This window comes from Trachemys scripta, chromosome 2 (assembly GCF_013100865.1).
Source record: "Trachemys scripta elegans isolate TJP31775 chromosome 2, CAS_Tse_1.0, whole genome shotgun sequence".
NCBI lineage: Eukaryota > Metazoa > Chordata > Testudines > Emydidae > Trachemys > Trachemys scripta.
The window spans coordinates 79,582,765-79,599,677 of NC_048299.1; the positions used below are offsets into that span (position 1 = coordinate 79,582,765).

General features: G+C 41.2%; 1 protein-coding gene across 7 annotated transcripts in view; it reads right to left on the minus strand.

Moving 5' to 3' along the window:
• The window catches only part of ULK4 (unc-51 like kinase 4), a 401,679-nt gene that overhangs the window by 319,198 nt on the left and 65,568 nt on the right, over positions 1 to 16,913 (minus strand). For all 7 annotated transcript variants that reach the window (XR_004644496.1, XR_004644497.1, XM_034760991.1 and 4 more), the window contains one exon: positions 603 to 710. Coding sequence is in view for 5 of the 7 variants with exons in the window: in XM_034760991.1 (XP_034616882.1) it covers positions 603 to 710 (108 nt within the window). In the remaining 2 variants the exon portion in view is untranslated. The remainder of the gene's footprint in view (positions 1 to 602; positions 711 to 16,913) is intronic.

The following is a 16,913-nucleotide window of genomic DNA, read 5'->3' on the forward strand; positions in this document are numbered from 1 at the left end:
AAACATTTCAATCCTGCTACGATCATTCTGGATTGCCTCCTTCCAAGGGGGAAATACCATCACATGAATTAGAAGCATTAAAGGCTTCATTTCAGTTTTAAAATGCCTCTTTCAGCAAGCACAAACAAACATTTTTAGAAATAACAGAATTACATTGAGAAGTGTAAACTGGGATAACGGAGAAAAAATGATAAAAAAAACTACAGTGAAAGAGTGTAAGAAATTTAAACAAAGAGGTTAAAACTTCTATGATCTGTCCTGGAGATTCACAAAGTAGAGGGGGGTTATAAAATGGCAACCAAATAATTCCATGGTCCCTTTAAAAGTTACATTTTATTTCAAACATGAGCTTCAGGCATTTCCTTCTCTTAATGGCAGTAATGAAAGAGAGCGAGAGAAAGCAGATACAACAGTGTGGGATTTTACAAGACTTGCAAATCCCCTGTACTTTTAATGTCACAGCACTTGAACATATTAAACATTAATAAGGCATGCACTTGAGGGTAACAAATGCTAAGAATACCCACATAGGATGTTTATCTTACATCTGAAAAGGATTTGAAACATTAAAAAGATTTGCAAAGATCATCTTACAGACTTACCTGACTAGCTATCAGGAAAAGCACCTCCCCAAGGGCGGGTAAAAGGCATTGTTTCAATTTGCTGTTCCTGAAGTTTTCCCTGATCACTTCAGTTAGGAGCATGACTGCCTAAAATATAAGATATGATAGGCCTTAATTGGCAACCTTGTCTCAGACAAAACTTACACTGAAAACCAGCTGAGATGTGCCCGAGACCCATTCTACTTCTGTAGTCCTCACTCAGGCAGAACTTTCATGCACATAGAATGAGGTAAAGAAGAACAGGAAGAAATTTTTAAACTACAATGTGAAACAACTGAGAGGTATTGCCTATACTATAGACAGTAGTGATCCTTAAAGTCAATTGTTTCCAAAAGTTACTGCATGCTATGTACCTGAGATGCTGGGTTATTTTTATGTACTTTATATAAGCGGTAATTGTGGTATCACACATACCATGGTGTGTTAACACTTGAAAATATCAGCTTTTTCATGACTACTGTAAAATATATTATTATTATTACTGCTTGTACTACCCTTTTCAGAGGATCAATAAAACATTACCAGCTACAAATCTTGATACACACCGGCAGGAATAGTATTTAATATTTCATATAAATAATAGGGCTTCCTACTGCATGCTTACCTCCATGATATTTTAAAATGTACAAAAATAAATACAAGGCTCAACAGCAATTTGAAAACAAGACTATAGAAATGAATGCATTATCACCACCTTTGACATGACAAATATACTGTGCACTATTTCACTCTTCCATCTGTAAACACTTCCTCTTCCATTCCCCTTTAAAAAACAAAAGTACCTCTTGTCAGTCTGAGGAGAAAGTTCCTATATTTAATTTATGCCTGTTTGCTGGGGAACAACTGGTTGCAGACTTGTTAAGCAGTATTTTTATTTTTTTCATAAAAAAAAAAAAAAATGTATCTCCCAAGACAAGTGTCAGACAGTCATTAATTCCAAGATCTTAGGTGTCTACTTTGTTTTCAGTACCTGATGGGAAAAGTAAAAGTCTATCCAATGAAGACTGTTCATATCTGACCAATCAAATAAAAACTAAACAAATAATGTACTGGTAATATTCTTTTCATTGTTCAATTCTCATCTAATTTTATGGGTAAAGAGTGCTCTAACCCATGGAGTTTGATGCGCCATCTTTTTAACATACAAGTAGTAAAGAGAAGGGTCACTCAGAAACTGAGAGACCAGATACATTTCTTAACTGAGATGGATCTAGGTCACACGTACAAAAGACAAACTAGAGAGACTTACAGACAGAGCACTTGTCTTTAATGTGCCCTTCTCCAAGGCACAATGAACATCAAGCATGGGGTCAATATTAGGGATCGCATCCCACATGACAGTGTTTAAAACCTGATGAGTGCATTTCAAGCTAAATGCTACTTAGCTATCTACTACTAATTAATTAAATATTAAGAGTACTATTATAACCAATTATATACACAAGATCACAAGAAAGCACTCTGACAGAAAAACATGAAGCAAGATACAAAAGACCAGACATATTTGTCAGAGCAATGGTCCATGCAGCCCAGTATCCTGTCTTCTGACAGTGATCAATGCCAAGTGATTCAAAGGGAATGAACAGAACAGGCAATCACCCCCTTTCGTCCACTCCCAGCTTGTGGAACACAGAAGCTAAGGACACTCAGAACATGGAGTTGCATCCCTGACCATCCTGGCTAATAGCCATTGATGAACCTACCCTCCATTAACTTATCTAGTTCTTTTTTGAACCCTGTTACACTTAAAGGCCTTCACAACATCCCCTGGCAATTAGTTCCACAGGTTGACTATGCATTGTGTGGAGAAATACTTCCTTTTGTTTGTTTTAAACCTGCTGCCTATTAATTTCATTGGATGACTCCTAGTTCTTGTGTAATGTGAAGAAGTAAAAAACACTTCCTTATTCACCTTCTCCACACCAGTCAAAATTTTATAAACCTCTATCATATCCCCTCTTAGTCATCTCTTTTCCAAGTTGAACAGTCCCAGTCTCTCTCTTTCTCCACATATGGAAGCTGTTCCATACCCCTAATCCCACTTGCTTCTGCTTGTATCACTATTGTCTTTTATCTTATGTTTTAATTTAAAAAACAAAAATAATGGATTTTAAAACTTCTGATATACAATATGGAACAGTTTGAGAGAGAAAAACAGTACAGTTTTTGTTCAGTGGTTCTGAACTGAATAATAACTGTGATATTGGCAGCCTTGTTGTACCTTCCCTTAAAATTAGACTACAAGCCTTTCAAGACAAGAACAGTGTCATCCTATGTATTTCTATAGTACCTAACCCAATGAGAGCCTTATCCTGAATGTGGCTTTTATACCACTAGTACTAATCCAAACACACACAATATGGGATACTAAGGAAAGAACAGTAGTGGACAACACTGAAAAGTTAGCATTTACCAACCATTATCACAAATTTCTTAAGCTAAGTATAGAGGAAAATTCTGGCCTCTGAAATACCACTCAGTGGTAAACGTTATCAAATACTGACTTTTTAATGGTGAACACTTTATAAATTAGCCTATGATTTTCCTCTTTTTGCTGAACACATTCAAGGAACCAAGTTCTCCCTAGCTATAGACAAAACACGCACACCTAAAATGATGTGGCCCATTGAGTCAGAGAGGTATCTTGGTTCCTCCCCAAATCCATGGAGAGGCCCTTCTCAGGTCACCTGCAACTGGAGAGATGTGGGTCAGAGCCTAGGGCTCAGGAATCCTGGTCTAGAAATGTGCCTTGACAAAAAATGGGCCCTAACTAATCTCTTAATTCTCCCACAAACACAAATATTACTTTTACTCCTGACAGAAATAATATAGGATAGATTACCGGTGTAAATTAACTGTGCTTTAGGGCCAAATATAAAAGTACAAAATTTGGGCCACAGACTTTTTGTTCAAGGTTAAAGGGCAATAACTTAAGCAATAAATAAATAAAAAGTGTAGTCGTATTTTATTACTTGGAAAAAAACTGTATAATAAAAAGTCAATTTATATTAATTATCGACAATATGTCATCTCTCCCCACTCTGGCTATTTTTTTTCTTTTCTATCAGCCTACATTTTCCCTATTGAGCAATTAGTAATGAACTGTAAGTCCCACAGCATCTTGAAAAGGCATTTTAAATGTAACACATCAGTTAGACATTTTATACTAGCTGTCAAGTTGGATGGACATAATAGATATAGTTACAATAAAAAAGAGCAAAGATACAAGATTTATATCTGGAGAGACAGCCATTAGCTATACGTATGACAAAATAATATGTCGATTCAATATGTTATTCCTTGGAGATTTTCATCCCAATTTAGGCATCTAGAAGTTTCTCTGCAGTTCAGAAGCCAGTATTATAGTTTGTTCACAAACAAGAGCTATTTTATACCTTATGAAGTAGGTGGCAGAGATTTACAACGTTTCTCCATTTTTAATCCATTGGTATGAGGTGTCAGTAAGCATTAGTGGGAATTAAAACACATTTGTAATGCTGCAGACCCTTACAGAGATAAAACTGCCTATGCCTCCAGCATAATAGAAATTGCTGTAGAGCTCAGTGTCTTGTAAGTAGACACACATCATGTTATGTGTGCTGATAATAACAAAACAACTTCACTTTCCTTTGAACAGAGTACTCTCCCTTGGCTGCAAAAGTAGGTTATATACAGTATTAGCACTAAACAGAAAAATAACTATCCCTATTATAACATTTTTAAAAGTACATATGAAAAAGCACATACACTCTGTTACAAAGAAAGATAATGGTGTTTCTTAGAATATCCTAAAATACCGATTTGCATAAGTGGGGAAAAGGTGATAGTGCTATCATTGGTTGAACATTATAAAGATTTGGAAATATCTTCTCCAAAAATATGGCAAGTTCATTAGAATTATGTGTTATTTGTGTATCTGGATGACATCGCTGTATTCTTAAAAATGATTTCAGCACAAATTATTATTTGTCTGAAAATTCAATAAGGCCATTCATTAAGGTCAAGATAACGTTTCTAGATACCTTAAATGACTGCTTCATGGAGCAGCTAGTCCTGGAACCCACGAGAGGAGAGGCAATTCTTGATTTAGGCTACATCTACACTACAGGGGGGGGGTCGATTTAAGATACGCAAATTCAGCTACGCGAATAGCGTACCTGAATTCGACGTATCACAGCCGACTTACCCCGCTGTAGGGACGGCGGCAAAATCGACCTCTGCGGCTTCCCGTCAACGGCGCTTACTCCCACCTCCGCTGGTGGAGTAAGAGCGTCGATTCGGGGATCGATTGTCGCGTCCCAATGGGACGCGATAAATCGATCCCTGAGAGGTCGATTTCTACCCGCCGATTCAGGCGGGTAGTGTAGACCCAGCCTTAGTCATTCGTGGAGCACAGGACCAGGTCTAAGAGGTGAATATAGCTGGACTACTTTGTAACAATGACCATAATTAAATTTAACATCCCTGTGGCAGGGAAAACACCACAGCTGCCCAACACTGTAGCATTTAATTTCAGAAAGGGGGACTACACAAAAATGAGGAGGTTAGTTAAACAGAAATTAAAAGATACAGCAGTAAAAGTAAAATCCCTGCAAGCTGCATGGAAACTTTTTTAAAAACACCGTAATAGAGATTCAACTTAAATGTATACCCCAAATTAAATAACACAGTAAGAACCAAAAAAGAGCCACAGTGGCTAAACAAAGTAAAAGAAGCAGTGAGAGGCAAAAAGGCATCCTTTAAAAAGGTGGAAGTAAGTCCTAGTGAGGAAAATAGAAAGGAGCATAAACTCTGGCAAATTAAGTGTAAAAATATAATTAGGAAGGTCAAAAAAGAATTTGAAGAACAGCTAGCCAAAGACTCAAAAAGTACTAGCAATTTTTTATTTTTATTTTTTTAAGTACATCAGAAGCAGGAAGCCTGCTAAACAACCAGTGGGGCCAGTGCACGATCGAGATGCTAAAGGAGCACTCAAGGACGATAAGGCCATTGCAAAGAAACTACATGAATTCTCTGCATCAGTCTTCACAGTTGAGGATGTGAGGGAGATTGCCAAATCTGGGACATTCTTTTTAGGTGACAAATCTGAGGAACTGTCCCAGATTGAGGTGTCATTAGAGGAACTTTTGGAACAAATTGATAAACTAAACAGCAATAAGTCACCAGGACTAGATGGTATTCACCCAAGAGTTCTGAAGGAACTCAAATGTGAAATTGCAGAACTACTCACTGTAGTCTGTAACCTATCATTTAAATCAGCTTCTGTACCAAATGCCTGGAGGATAGCTAATGTGACACCCATTTTTAAGGGGGGGAGGGATAGCTCAGTGGTTTGAGCATTGGCCTGCTAAATCCAGAGTTGTGAGTTCAATCCTTAAGGGGGCCACTTAGGGATCGGGGGCAAAAATCAGTACTTGGTCCTGCTAGTGAAGGCAGGGGGCTGGACTCAATGATCTTTCAAGGTCCCTTCCAGTTCTATCTCCATGTGTTTAAAAAGGGCTCCAGAGGTGATCCTGGCAATTACGGGCCAGTAAGCTTGATTTCAGTACCAAGCAAACTGGTTGAAACTATAGTAAAGAACAAAATTGTCAGACACATAGATGAACATAACTTGTTGGGGAAGAGTCAACATGGTTTTTAGAAAGGGAAATCATGCCTCACCAATTGACTAGAATTCTTTGAGGAGGTCAACAAGCATGTGGACAAGGGGGATCCAGTGGATATAGTGACTAAGTTTTCAGAATGCCTTTGACAAGGTCCCTCACCAAAGGCTATTAAGCAAAGTAAGCGGTCATGGGATAACAGGGAAGGTCCTCTTATAGATTGGTTAAAAGATAGGAAACAGTTACCAAACGGTAGTGTGACAGACCCAGACCAGTGGGGTACAGGAGTCTAGTAGAGGGCAAATATACTGGTCACTGGATGAGTAGTTTTCTGTTCCCTGAGTGACCAGAAAAGGGGTTGCACTAGAGTAATCAGGAACCTGCTAGACCCAGTTAAGGCAGGCAGGCTAATTAGGACACCTGGAGCCAACTGAAAAGAAGCTGCTAGAATCAATTAAGGCAGGCTAATCAGGGCACCTGGGTTTTAAAAGGAGCTCACTTCATTTTGTGGAGTGAGTGTGGGGAGCTGGGAAGCAAGAGGCACAAGGAGCTGAGAGGGTGTGCTGCTGGAGGACTGAGGAGCACAAGCGTTATCAGACACCAGGAGGAAGGTCTTGTGGTGAGAATAAGGAAGGTGTTTGGAGGAGGCCATGGGGAAGTAGCCCAGGGAGTTGTAGCTGCCATGCCGCTGTTACAGGAGGCACTATAGACAGCTGCAGTCCACAGGGCCCTGGGCTGGAACCCAGAGTAGAGGGCGGGCCCGGGTTCCCCCCAAACCTCCCAATTGACCTGGACTGTGGGTTCTTCCAGAGGGGAAGGTCTCTGGGCTGTTCCCCAACCCACATGGTGAATCTCTGAGGCAAGAAAATCCGCCAATAAGCGCAGGACCCACCAAGATAGAGAAGGAACTTTGTCACAATAGGAATAAATGGTCAGTTTTCAGAATGGAGAGAGGTAAATAATGGTGTCCCCCAGGGGTCTGTACTTTGACCAGTCCTAATTCAACATATTCATAAATGATCTGGAAAAGGGGGTAAACAGGGAGGTGGCAAAATTTGCAGATGTTACAAAACTACTCAAAATAAATTCCGGGCAGACTGTGAAGAGGTACAAAAGGATCTCTCAAAACTGGGTGACTGGGCGACAAAATGGCAGATGAAATTCAATGTTGACAAATGCAAAGTAATGCACATTGGAAAATATAATCCCCACTATACATCTAAAATGATGGGGTCTAAATTAGTTGTTACCACTCAAGAATGAGATCTTGGGAGTCATTGTGGATAGCTCTCTGAAAATATCCAATGTGCAGCGGCAGTCAAAAAAGCAAACAGAACGTTGGGAATCACTAAGAAAAGGATAGATAAGAAGACAGAAACTATCATATTGCCTCTATATAAATCCATGGTATGCCCACATCTTGAATACTTTGTGCACATGTGGTCGCCCCATCTCAAAAAAAATATATTGGAATTGGAAAAGGTTCAGAAAAGGGTAACAAAAATGATTAGGGGTTTGGAACGGCTTCCACATGAGGAGAGATTAATAAGACTGGGTCTTTTCAGCTTGGAAAAAAGAGATGACTAAGGGGGGGTATGATAGAGGTCTATAAATTCATGACTGGTGTGGAGAAAATTAATAAGGAAGTGTTATTTACTCCTTCTCATAACAAAAGAACTAGGGGGCACCAAATGAAATGAATAGGCAGCAGGTTTAAAACAAACAAAAGGAAGTATTTCTTCACACAATGCATAGTGAACCTGTGGAACTCCTTGCCAGAGGATGTTGTGAAGACCAAGACCATAACAGGGTTCAAAAAAGAACTAGATAAATTCATGGAGGATAAGTCCATCAATGGCTATTAGCCAGGATGGGCAGGGATGGTGTCCCTAGCCTCTGCTTGCCAGAAGCTGGGAATGGACGACAGGGAATGGATCACTTGATGATTACCTGTTCAGTTCATTCCCTCTGAGGCACCTGGCATTGGCCACTGTCGGAACACAGGATACTGGGCTAGGTGGACCTTTGGTCTGACCCAGTATGGCCGTTCTTATGCCAGGTACAAAGTACACTGAAATGAACTGAAGCCTTACTGTTGACTTAAATGGCCTTTGGAGATTATCCTTATTCACTAGTGTTTATTCTCCTACTTAAAAATAGTAAAACCATCCTAGCAGAAACAATACTATATGGCTTAGCTGATCAATCATATGCTACATGTACTAAATAGCAAATACGAGGCAGTGAAAAGTTTTGAAGAATCCACAGGCTGAAGTTTGCTTACATAAACTGCTAGACACTACAGCAATAGAAATAAATAATAAATTGAATATTTCTGAATATAGGATTGTTTTGATCACAATTCACAGACACAAAAGGCCAAAATTTGTCATGCATTTTGTTAGTAACAGAGTTTGACCAGTTCTACAAGATAAATTGGTATTTGAAGCAACACACATTAAAAGCAAGGAACAAGATTTTTTTAAAAAAGGTCTACTCAAAAACTTAAAGTACAACTGCTCATCAAATGTATGATCAGCACCTAAATGTCCCATTTGCAGTGTAATTTGTACCATACTAGGAAACTGGTTACAATACAGTAATGTCCTGATAGAATTAAAGAGAGATTTCTGTCTTGTAGCACAGTCAGAAACAAACCATATTTTAAACTTTTTCTCCAAAAGTACTGCAGCTTTGCAAAAAAGTCTAAGGATGTGTCATGGTTCAGAACTCGTCTTGAATTAACAGTGAAATCCAATGGATAAAGTTGAATCAACTATGCTGTATAACTAATTTTTGCACGTTCTGAGAAACTGATTGTGAAAGGAAAGATGGGCAGAAAGCTAGAAGTGAAGAGGAGGAGGAGTGGTCCAGTGGGTGTTCAAGGCAATGAACAGCATTTAAATTCGAAGCGTGATAAAAGGATTCAAGCTGAACACCAACAAAGTAAAGATGTCAACGAATAAAAGCCATTTGTTTTCAAGTAGTTTGAGTCTATTAAGTCTTATTAAGCATGCCACCATTTCCAAGGCATGAATATCACAAAATGCAGAGAAAACTGGTACTTCATCTCTGCAGCATTAGTTTTTTTAGCCACAAGGGAGGCCCAAAGAAGCCAATGTCCTTAGTAGTCAATAAAATCCAGAGACTTAGGGTATGTCTATACCACCCGCCGGATCGGCAGGTAGTGTTCAATGTATCGGGGATTGATTTATCGCATCTCGTCTGGATGTGATAAATCGATCACCGAATCAACGCCCGTACTCCATCTCGGCAGGAGGAGTAAGTGTAGTCGACGGGCAAGCTGCGGCAGTCGACTCACTGCCGTGAGGACAGCCAGGTAAGTCGAACTAAGATACTTCAGCTACACAAACAGCGTAGCTGAAGTTGCGTATCTTAGTTCAAACCCCCTCCCCCCTGCTAGTGTAGCCCAGGCCTTAGGAATTGCCCCCATATGAATTGCTGCAGAACGAGTAGGAACTTTATTGGAGGATGAAAGAAATCCTGGAACACACCTGCCAGCAGAATCCTTTAGCAACAGATCATCCTCATAGCATATGTAATTAGCATGACTTCTGAATCCTCGTAGCATCAGCAAGCATCATTGTCTTACACATTCTGATGAAACAAATAGAGGTGGAACAGTATTTTCTGTTGCATCAATTTGTGATAGAGGCTCATGATTCTTTTTAAAAAAAACATTAAGGTCAGTCCTAGACTATAGTCCATTTAAAACTGTAAACTGGAGATATCTATCAAATTTGGGTTTTTTTTAATGCTGTAGGCTGACCTCTGTAATATTAATAATGAATATTTAAATAGCAGAGGAAGATTTCCGTATTGAACTAAATCCCTCAAGAAAGATAAGAAAGAAGAAATCTCTAGGGCGCCAAGTGCATATGAAACAACGATGTTAGTAAATAGATGCTACAATTGCAGCTTTTGTCAGCTAAACAATGCAGCAAGATCTTAAGACCTATAAGAAAGTGTGATGGTACCTGTGTTCATCCCACTCTTTCTACATAATGCTTTCACCACATGAGGAAGTCTGGATTGCCTCAAAGAACAGTCTTGGCACATTGCATAGGAGTGAAACTTTAAGACCCTGAGTAGATTTGCTTCTTTCTGGTGGCATAGATGGCAGGGTAGGATTATGAAGTTGCAGTAACATGCAGACATCAGAACACATGGCAGAGAGAGAGGTTTAATGAGTTCCCATTATATAAATACCCAGGCAAGAATCTTTGTTGGAGATGAAAATATTACTGTAATGGGGTGGTCACCCTGCTCCTTCCTGAAGGGGATAAAGCAGCCCTGAAGAGGGCTGCAGCGGGGAAAGCAGCCACAGCTGTGGTCAGCTTAATCAGGGCCCAGCTGGCCCTTATAAGAGGGCTGTGGGCCAGAAGAAAGACAGACACACCCTCTCTAGCTACCTAAGAGAGAAGGACCGGGCTGCCTGGGAAGTTGAGAAGGGTACCTGAGGTGGAGCAGTGCTGAGGAAGGGCAGAGGGAGTTGGGAAGCTCCAGCCTAGCGAAACCCCAGGCTGCAGGCCAAGTTAAGGGCCCACAAAGAGTACTGGGGCTGTAGAGGGGCAGCCCAGAGACAGCCAGAGGCAGCTGGTCCAACCCCCCTTGCCGATGATGAGTGGTTTATAGACTGCAGTCTGCCCCAGGGAACGGGGACTAAATGGAGATGGGCAGTAGCCACTGAGGCAAGGGGAAGATAGGGGGTTGGGGGTTCCCCAAGGAGGGGAGACCCAGGTTTGGGGTTACTGCTGGGGCAGAACCCCAGGGCAAAGGGCACCGGGTCCACAAGGGACACAGGGGCCAGCGGCAGGCGAGCCATCAGCCGGCAGAGGGCGCTCCAGGCTAGAAAGAGCCAATTCCCTGGATGACCAGCAAGAGGCGCCGTGCCGGTGAGTCGTCACCCCGCCACAATTACCTATTAGTATTAGTTGCTCTTCATTGTTAGCCCTCACTAAGGATACACCCCGCCACAAACTTTGCCTAAAAACTCGTGGAAGAGGAATACTACAGGCCTAAAAGGATGAAATTCCAAAATAACCATCAGGTGGACTCCCAACAAACTAAGTGCAAGACCAGAAGTCTGAAAGTGTAACAAGTACGCCAAGATGTCCTGGATAAAAACTAGCTTTGGCTGGACTCCCTGGGCTGGCAACAATATTGAAAACTGTTTCATCTCTGCCGAACAGGCTGCTCTCTCTGAGCTCAGGTTTTTCTGTAGTGAAGTCATGGCTACTTGGGGGTAAGAGCCCCAATCTATCTATTTTCTCAGAGCCCATGCCTTAACAGCACTGGGGTCATCTGGCTGGGAAATGGCTAGGCATAATTCACTCTCTGCTGAGCCTCGGAAAGCTCCCTGATATATACAGCACCTTTCGGACTTTGCCCAGTGCTTGTGAGACTGCTCTGCCATGCCTGAAAGGGGGAAGAGGAGCTCAGCAAGCAACTGCTGCAGCAGAGGCTCCAGGTGGCTATCGCCATGACATGGCATAAACCCTGAACCCGGAACAAGGAAGGCAGCTTGGAACAAATAAAAGCTCACTACTGCCTAAAAATAGCTTAAAAATAATAAAGGCAAAAGTGGGATAGTCAAGTTCAGGATCCTGACCCAAGGAAGAAAGGAGAGCAGCAGAATACGGACCCTGGATTTCAGAAAAGCAGACTTTGACTCCCTCAGGGAACTGATGGGCAGGATCCCCTGGGAGAATAACATGAGGGGGAAAGGAGTCCAGGAAAGCTGGCTGTATTTTAAAGAATCCTTATTGAGGTTGCAGGAAAAAACCATCCCGATGTGTGGAAAGAATAGTAAATATGGCAGGCAACCAGCTTGGCTTAACAGTGAAATCCTTGCTGATCTTAAATGCAAAAAAGAAGCTTACAAGAAGTGCAAGATTGGACAAATGACAAGGGAGGAGTATAAAAATATTGCTCAGGCATGCAGGAGTGAAATCAGGAAGGCCAAATCACACTTGGAGTTGCAGCTAGCAAGAGATGTTAAGCATAACAAGAAGGGTTTCTTCAAATATGTTAGCAACAAGAAGAAAGTCAAGGAAAGTGTGGGCCCCTTACTGAATGAGGGAGGCAACCTAGTGACCGAGGATGTGGAAAAAGCTAATGTACTCAATGCTTAGCAATCTGAGCTAAGAGCGCTGCTGAGGATGCTTGTGAATGCATGGAATGAGCAGTCAGGTTACTTAAGAACATAAGAATGGCCCTACTGGATCAGACCAAGGGTCCATCTAGCCCAGTATCCTGTCTTTCAACAGTGGCCAGTGCCATGTGCCCCAGAGGGAATGAACAGAACAAGTAATCATCAAGTGAGCCACCCCCATCTCTCATTCCCAGCTTCTGGAAAATAGAGGATAGGGACACTATTCCTGCCCATCCTGGCTAATAGCCATTGATGGACCTATCCTCCATGAATGTACTAGTTCTTTTTTGAACCCTGTTATGGACTTGGCCTTCACAACATCCTCTGGCAAGGAGTTCCACAGGTTGACTGTGCATTGTGTGAAAAAAATACTTCCTTTTATTTGTTTTAAACCTGCTGCCTATTAATTTCATTTGGTGACCCCTAGCTCTTGTGTTACGAGAAGTAGTAAACAACACTTACTTGTCTACTTTCTCTACACCAGTCATCATTTTATAGACCTCTATCATATCTTCCATTAACCATCTCTTTTCCAAGCTGAAAAGTCCCAGTCTTATTAATCTCTCCTCATATGGAAGCCATTCCATACCCCTAATCATTTTTGTTGCCCTTTTCTGAACCTTTTCCAATATATCTTTTTTGAGATGGGGCGACCATATCTGCACACAGAATTCAAGATATGGGTGAACCATGGATTTATATAGAGGCAACATGATATTTTCTGTCCTATCTATCCCTTTCTTAATTATTCCCAGCATTCTGTTTGCTTTTTTGATTGCCGCTGCATATTGAGTGGATGTTTTCAGAGAACTATCCACAATGACTCAAAGATCTCTTTCTTGAGTGGTAACATCTACTTTAGACCCCATCATTTTAGATGTATAGTTGGGATTATGTTTTCCAATGTGCATTAATTTGCATTTATCAACATTAAATTTCATTTGCCATTTTGTTGCCGAGTCACCCAGTTTTGAGAGATCCTTTTGTACCTCTTCGCAGTCTGCCTGGGTCTTAACTATCTTTAGCAATTTTGTATCATCTGCAAATTTTGCCACCTCACTGTTTACCCCTTTTTCCAGATAATTTATGAATGTTAAATAGGACTGGTCCCAGAACAGACCGCTGGGGGACACCACTATTTACTTCTCTCCATTCTGAAAACAGACCATTTATACCTACCCTTTGTTTCCTATCTTTTAACCAATCCATGAGAGCAACTTCCCTCTTATCCCGTGGCAGCTTACTTTGTGCAAGAGCCTTTGGTGAGGGATCTTGTCAAAGGCTTTCTAAAAATCTAAGTACACTATATCCACTGGATCCCCTTGGTCCACATGCTTGTCGACCCCCTCAAAGAATTCTAGTAGATTTGTGAGGCATGATTTTCCTTTGCTAAAAACCATGTTGACTCTTCCCCAACAAGTTATGTTCATCTATATGTCTGACAATATTGTTCTGGTACTGAAGTCAGGCTTACAGGCCTGTAATTGCTAGGATCACCTCTGGAGCCCTTTTTAAAAATTGGCATCACATTAGCTATCCTCCAGTCATCTGGTACAGAAGCTGATTTAAATGATAGGTTACAGACTACAGTTAGTACTTCTGCAATTTAACAGTGGAGTTCAGAACTCTTGGATGAATACCATCTGGTCCTGGTAACTTATTACTGTTTAATTTATCAGTTTGTTCCAAAACCTCCTCTAATGACACCTTAACCCGGGTCAGTTCCTCAGATCTGTCACCTAAAAAGAACGACTCAGGTTTGGGAATATCCCTCACAACCTCAGCCGTGAAGACCGATGCAAAGAATTCATTTAGTTTCTCCACAATGGCCTTATCGTCCTTGAGTGCTCCTTTAGCACCTCAATCGTCCAGTGGCCCCACTGGTTGTTTAGCAGGCTTCCTGCTTTGGATGTACTTAAAAAAAATTATTTTTTTGAATCTTGGGCTAACTGTTCCTCAAATTATTTTTTGACCTTCCTAATTGTATGTTTACACTTCATTTGCCAGTGTTTATGCTCCTTTCTATTTTCCTCAATAGTATTTAACTTCCACTTTTTAAAGGATGCCTTTTTGCCTCTCATTGCTTCTTTTACTTTGTTGTTTAGCCATGGGGGCTCTTTTTTGGATCTCTTACCATGTTTTTTAATTTGGGGTATTGTATACATTTAAAGTTGAGCCTCTATTATGGTGTCTTTAAAAAGTTTCCACGCAGTTTGTAGAGATTTCACTTTTGGCACCGTACCCTTTACTTGGTGATGAAACACCTGTCTGTTCCTATCAACGATGGATACACAAAGTTATCCAAGATGAGATTCTCCATGAGGAGATTGGCAGACCTTTCATCCTGTCCACTATAGCCACAAATGGATTAGTCCTCTATATGTAGAATGTCAGAGCTTGTCTAAGACGAACATTCAATGTGTGTAGTTGTTGTTCATTCCTATTTGCGTGAAGTTTTAGGTAAAACACAGGTAAGTAAATGGCTTGACTGCTATGAAAATCTGAAACTACTTTAAGGGAGGAAACTCAGATAAGGGCATAAGTACACCTTTAAAGAAGACAGTATGGTGGCTCCAATGTCAAGCCCCATAGTTCAGACACATTTCTGGCAGAAGTGATTTCAGTTAGAAAAGCCACCTTCCAAGAGAGGTATAGTAAGGAGCTCGTGCTAAAGGTGGTCCCGTAAGTTTAGACGGGGCCAGGTTCAAGTCTCAAGTCTCACATGTGCAATCACTCTGTAGATCTAGTGCACCTCCCACTGCTTCTGTTGATTCCGTAGGTGCTGCTGGAGGACCATCAGGACCTGCTTAACTGCCCCCTGGAATTAAAGTGGAAATTCTGGTGACCAGCCTTGTCCCTTCGTATACCAACTTGGAGACCATCTTTTAATAAATAAGGCTTGCGTATATTTAGGTTCCATCATCTAATTGTCCAAACTTAAAAAGTCCCAAAGTGCATTTAACACACACAAAATCCTTCCTCCTCCACTGGGACTATTCCTCAGCCTTTCTTCAGGGCTTAGCCTGCAGCCTCTCCCATCCACTGGGTTAAATACCCTTGCAATAGACTTGTTCACCCTCCTTCCCTAGGGTTAGTACGGGAATCCAATCACATGCTTTACTCTGGATTCTGGCAGAGGGCCCTGTACTGACCAGAGAGGTGTGCTCCTTTACTTGTGCTGTGGTTTTCTCTGAGCCACTTTCTATCCAGCCTTTTCAGTTCCTCTTGGGGTCTCTATCTCTTCCCCGATTAGTCATTTCTCTCCCAGGCCTCCCTGCCTAAAGTGATTTTTTTCACTGCTCTGAGCTTGGCTTAGCCCCAGGGTCCCCAGCTCACAGCGTAAGCCTCCTTGTTATACAGGTCACTTTTGTCTAGTTTCCTAAATCTGGATTTAGGTGCCTAACTAAGCATATAAGTTTGAAAATTTGGTTTAAATTTATTAGAATACAGTGGTTTTCAACTTTTTCATTTGCAGAACCCTAAAAAAATTCCTAATGGAGGTGCAGACCCTTTAGAAATCTAAGACAGTCTGTGGACCCCCAGGGGAAAATGGGCCACAGGTTGAAAACCACTGGAATATATCATATATCAAAAAGAGCGCACCCTAGACTGCCATGTGGATGGGCAAATACCAGTCTTGGTCCCATGATCCTCAGGTTGACATACGGTGAGGGTACAACTCTGTCTACTGCCACTGAGAACGAATGAAGAGCAGTGAGTAACAGAACAGCAACCCCTTTGGTCAACTAAGAACTGGCAACTGAGGACAAAAGTATGGGAGATTTCACCCAGAATGGTCGGTAGTCCTGGGAGATTACATGAAATTGGCCCAGTAGAGGGAGGATGGGGATTTAAACCAGACAGGAAAATTTAAATACATCCGTACAGTTCTGAAAGGGATGCTGAGAAGCCATGGGGAAAGTATACATAGAAGAGAAAGGGAATTTGCAACAATATAATTCAGAACCAAATTCCAATCAGATCTTAAGATGAGAGCCCCCTAAATTACTTAGGCTGTGACTACCAGAGAGATTGCCTCTCTCCATACTGTCACAGCTGAGAACAGCAGTGATGCTCAAGCTGCATCACCCTTGCTATACTGGAGAGGGGGCTGTACACAGAGTGCTCTCTGAGTGGTCCAAGATTTTGGAATATGCTCTTCATTTGGATCTGAAATACCCCAAACTTAGTAAATCTGAGGGCATGTTGCAAAAGCCATTTATTTGATAGGAAAATACCATCAGCTTTCCCCATAAAACCCTAACGGTAATGGTACAATGGAAAGGAGCTCTTCTGTTGCTTTTATTTACTGGCTGGCTGAGTTCATTTGTTAATGTTTATGGTTGTTTAATCTTGCTGCCAGGCTGAGTTTGTTATTTAACATGAGTTTTTAAAGCTGCAAGATGGCCATTATATTGTGAGAATAATTGTCAGGTGCCTAGAATTTTCTGTATGGGTTTTTATTTAACTTTTGTTTTGTTTTGGCAATTGTTTAAATCTAACAAAAGAAAT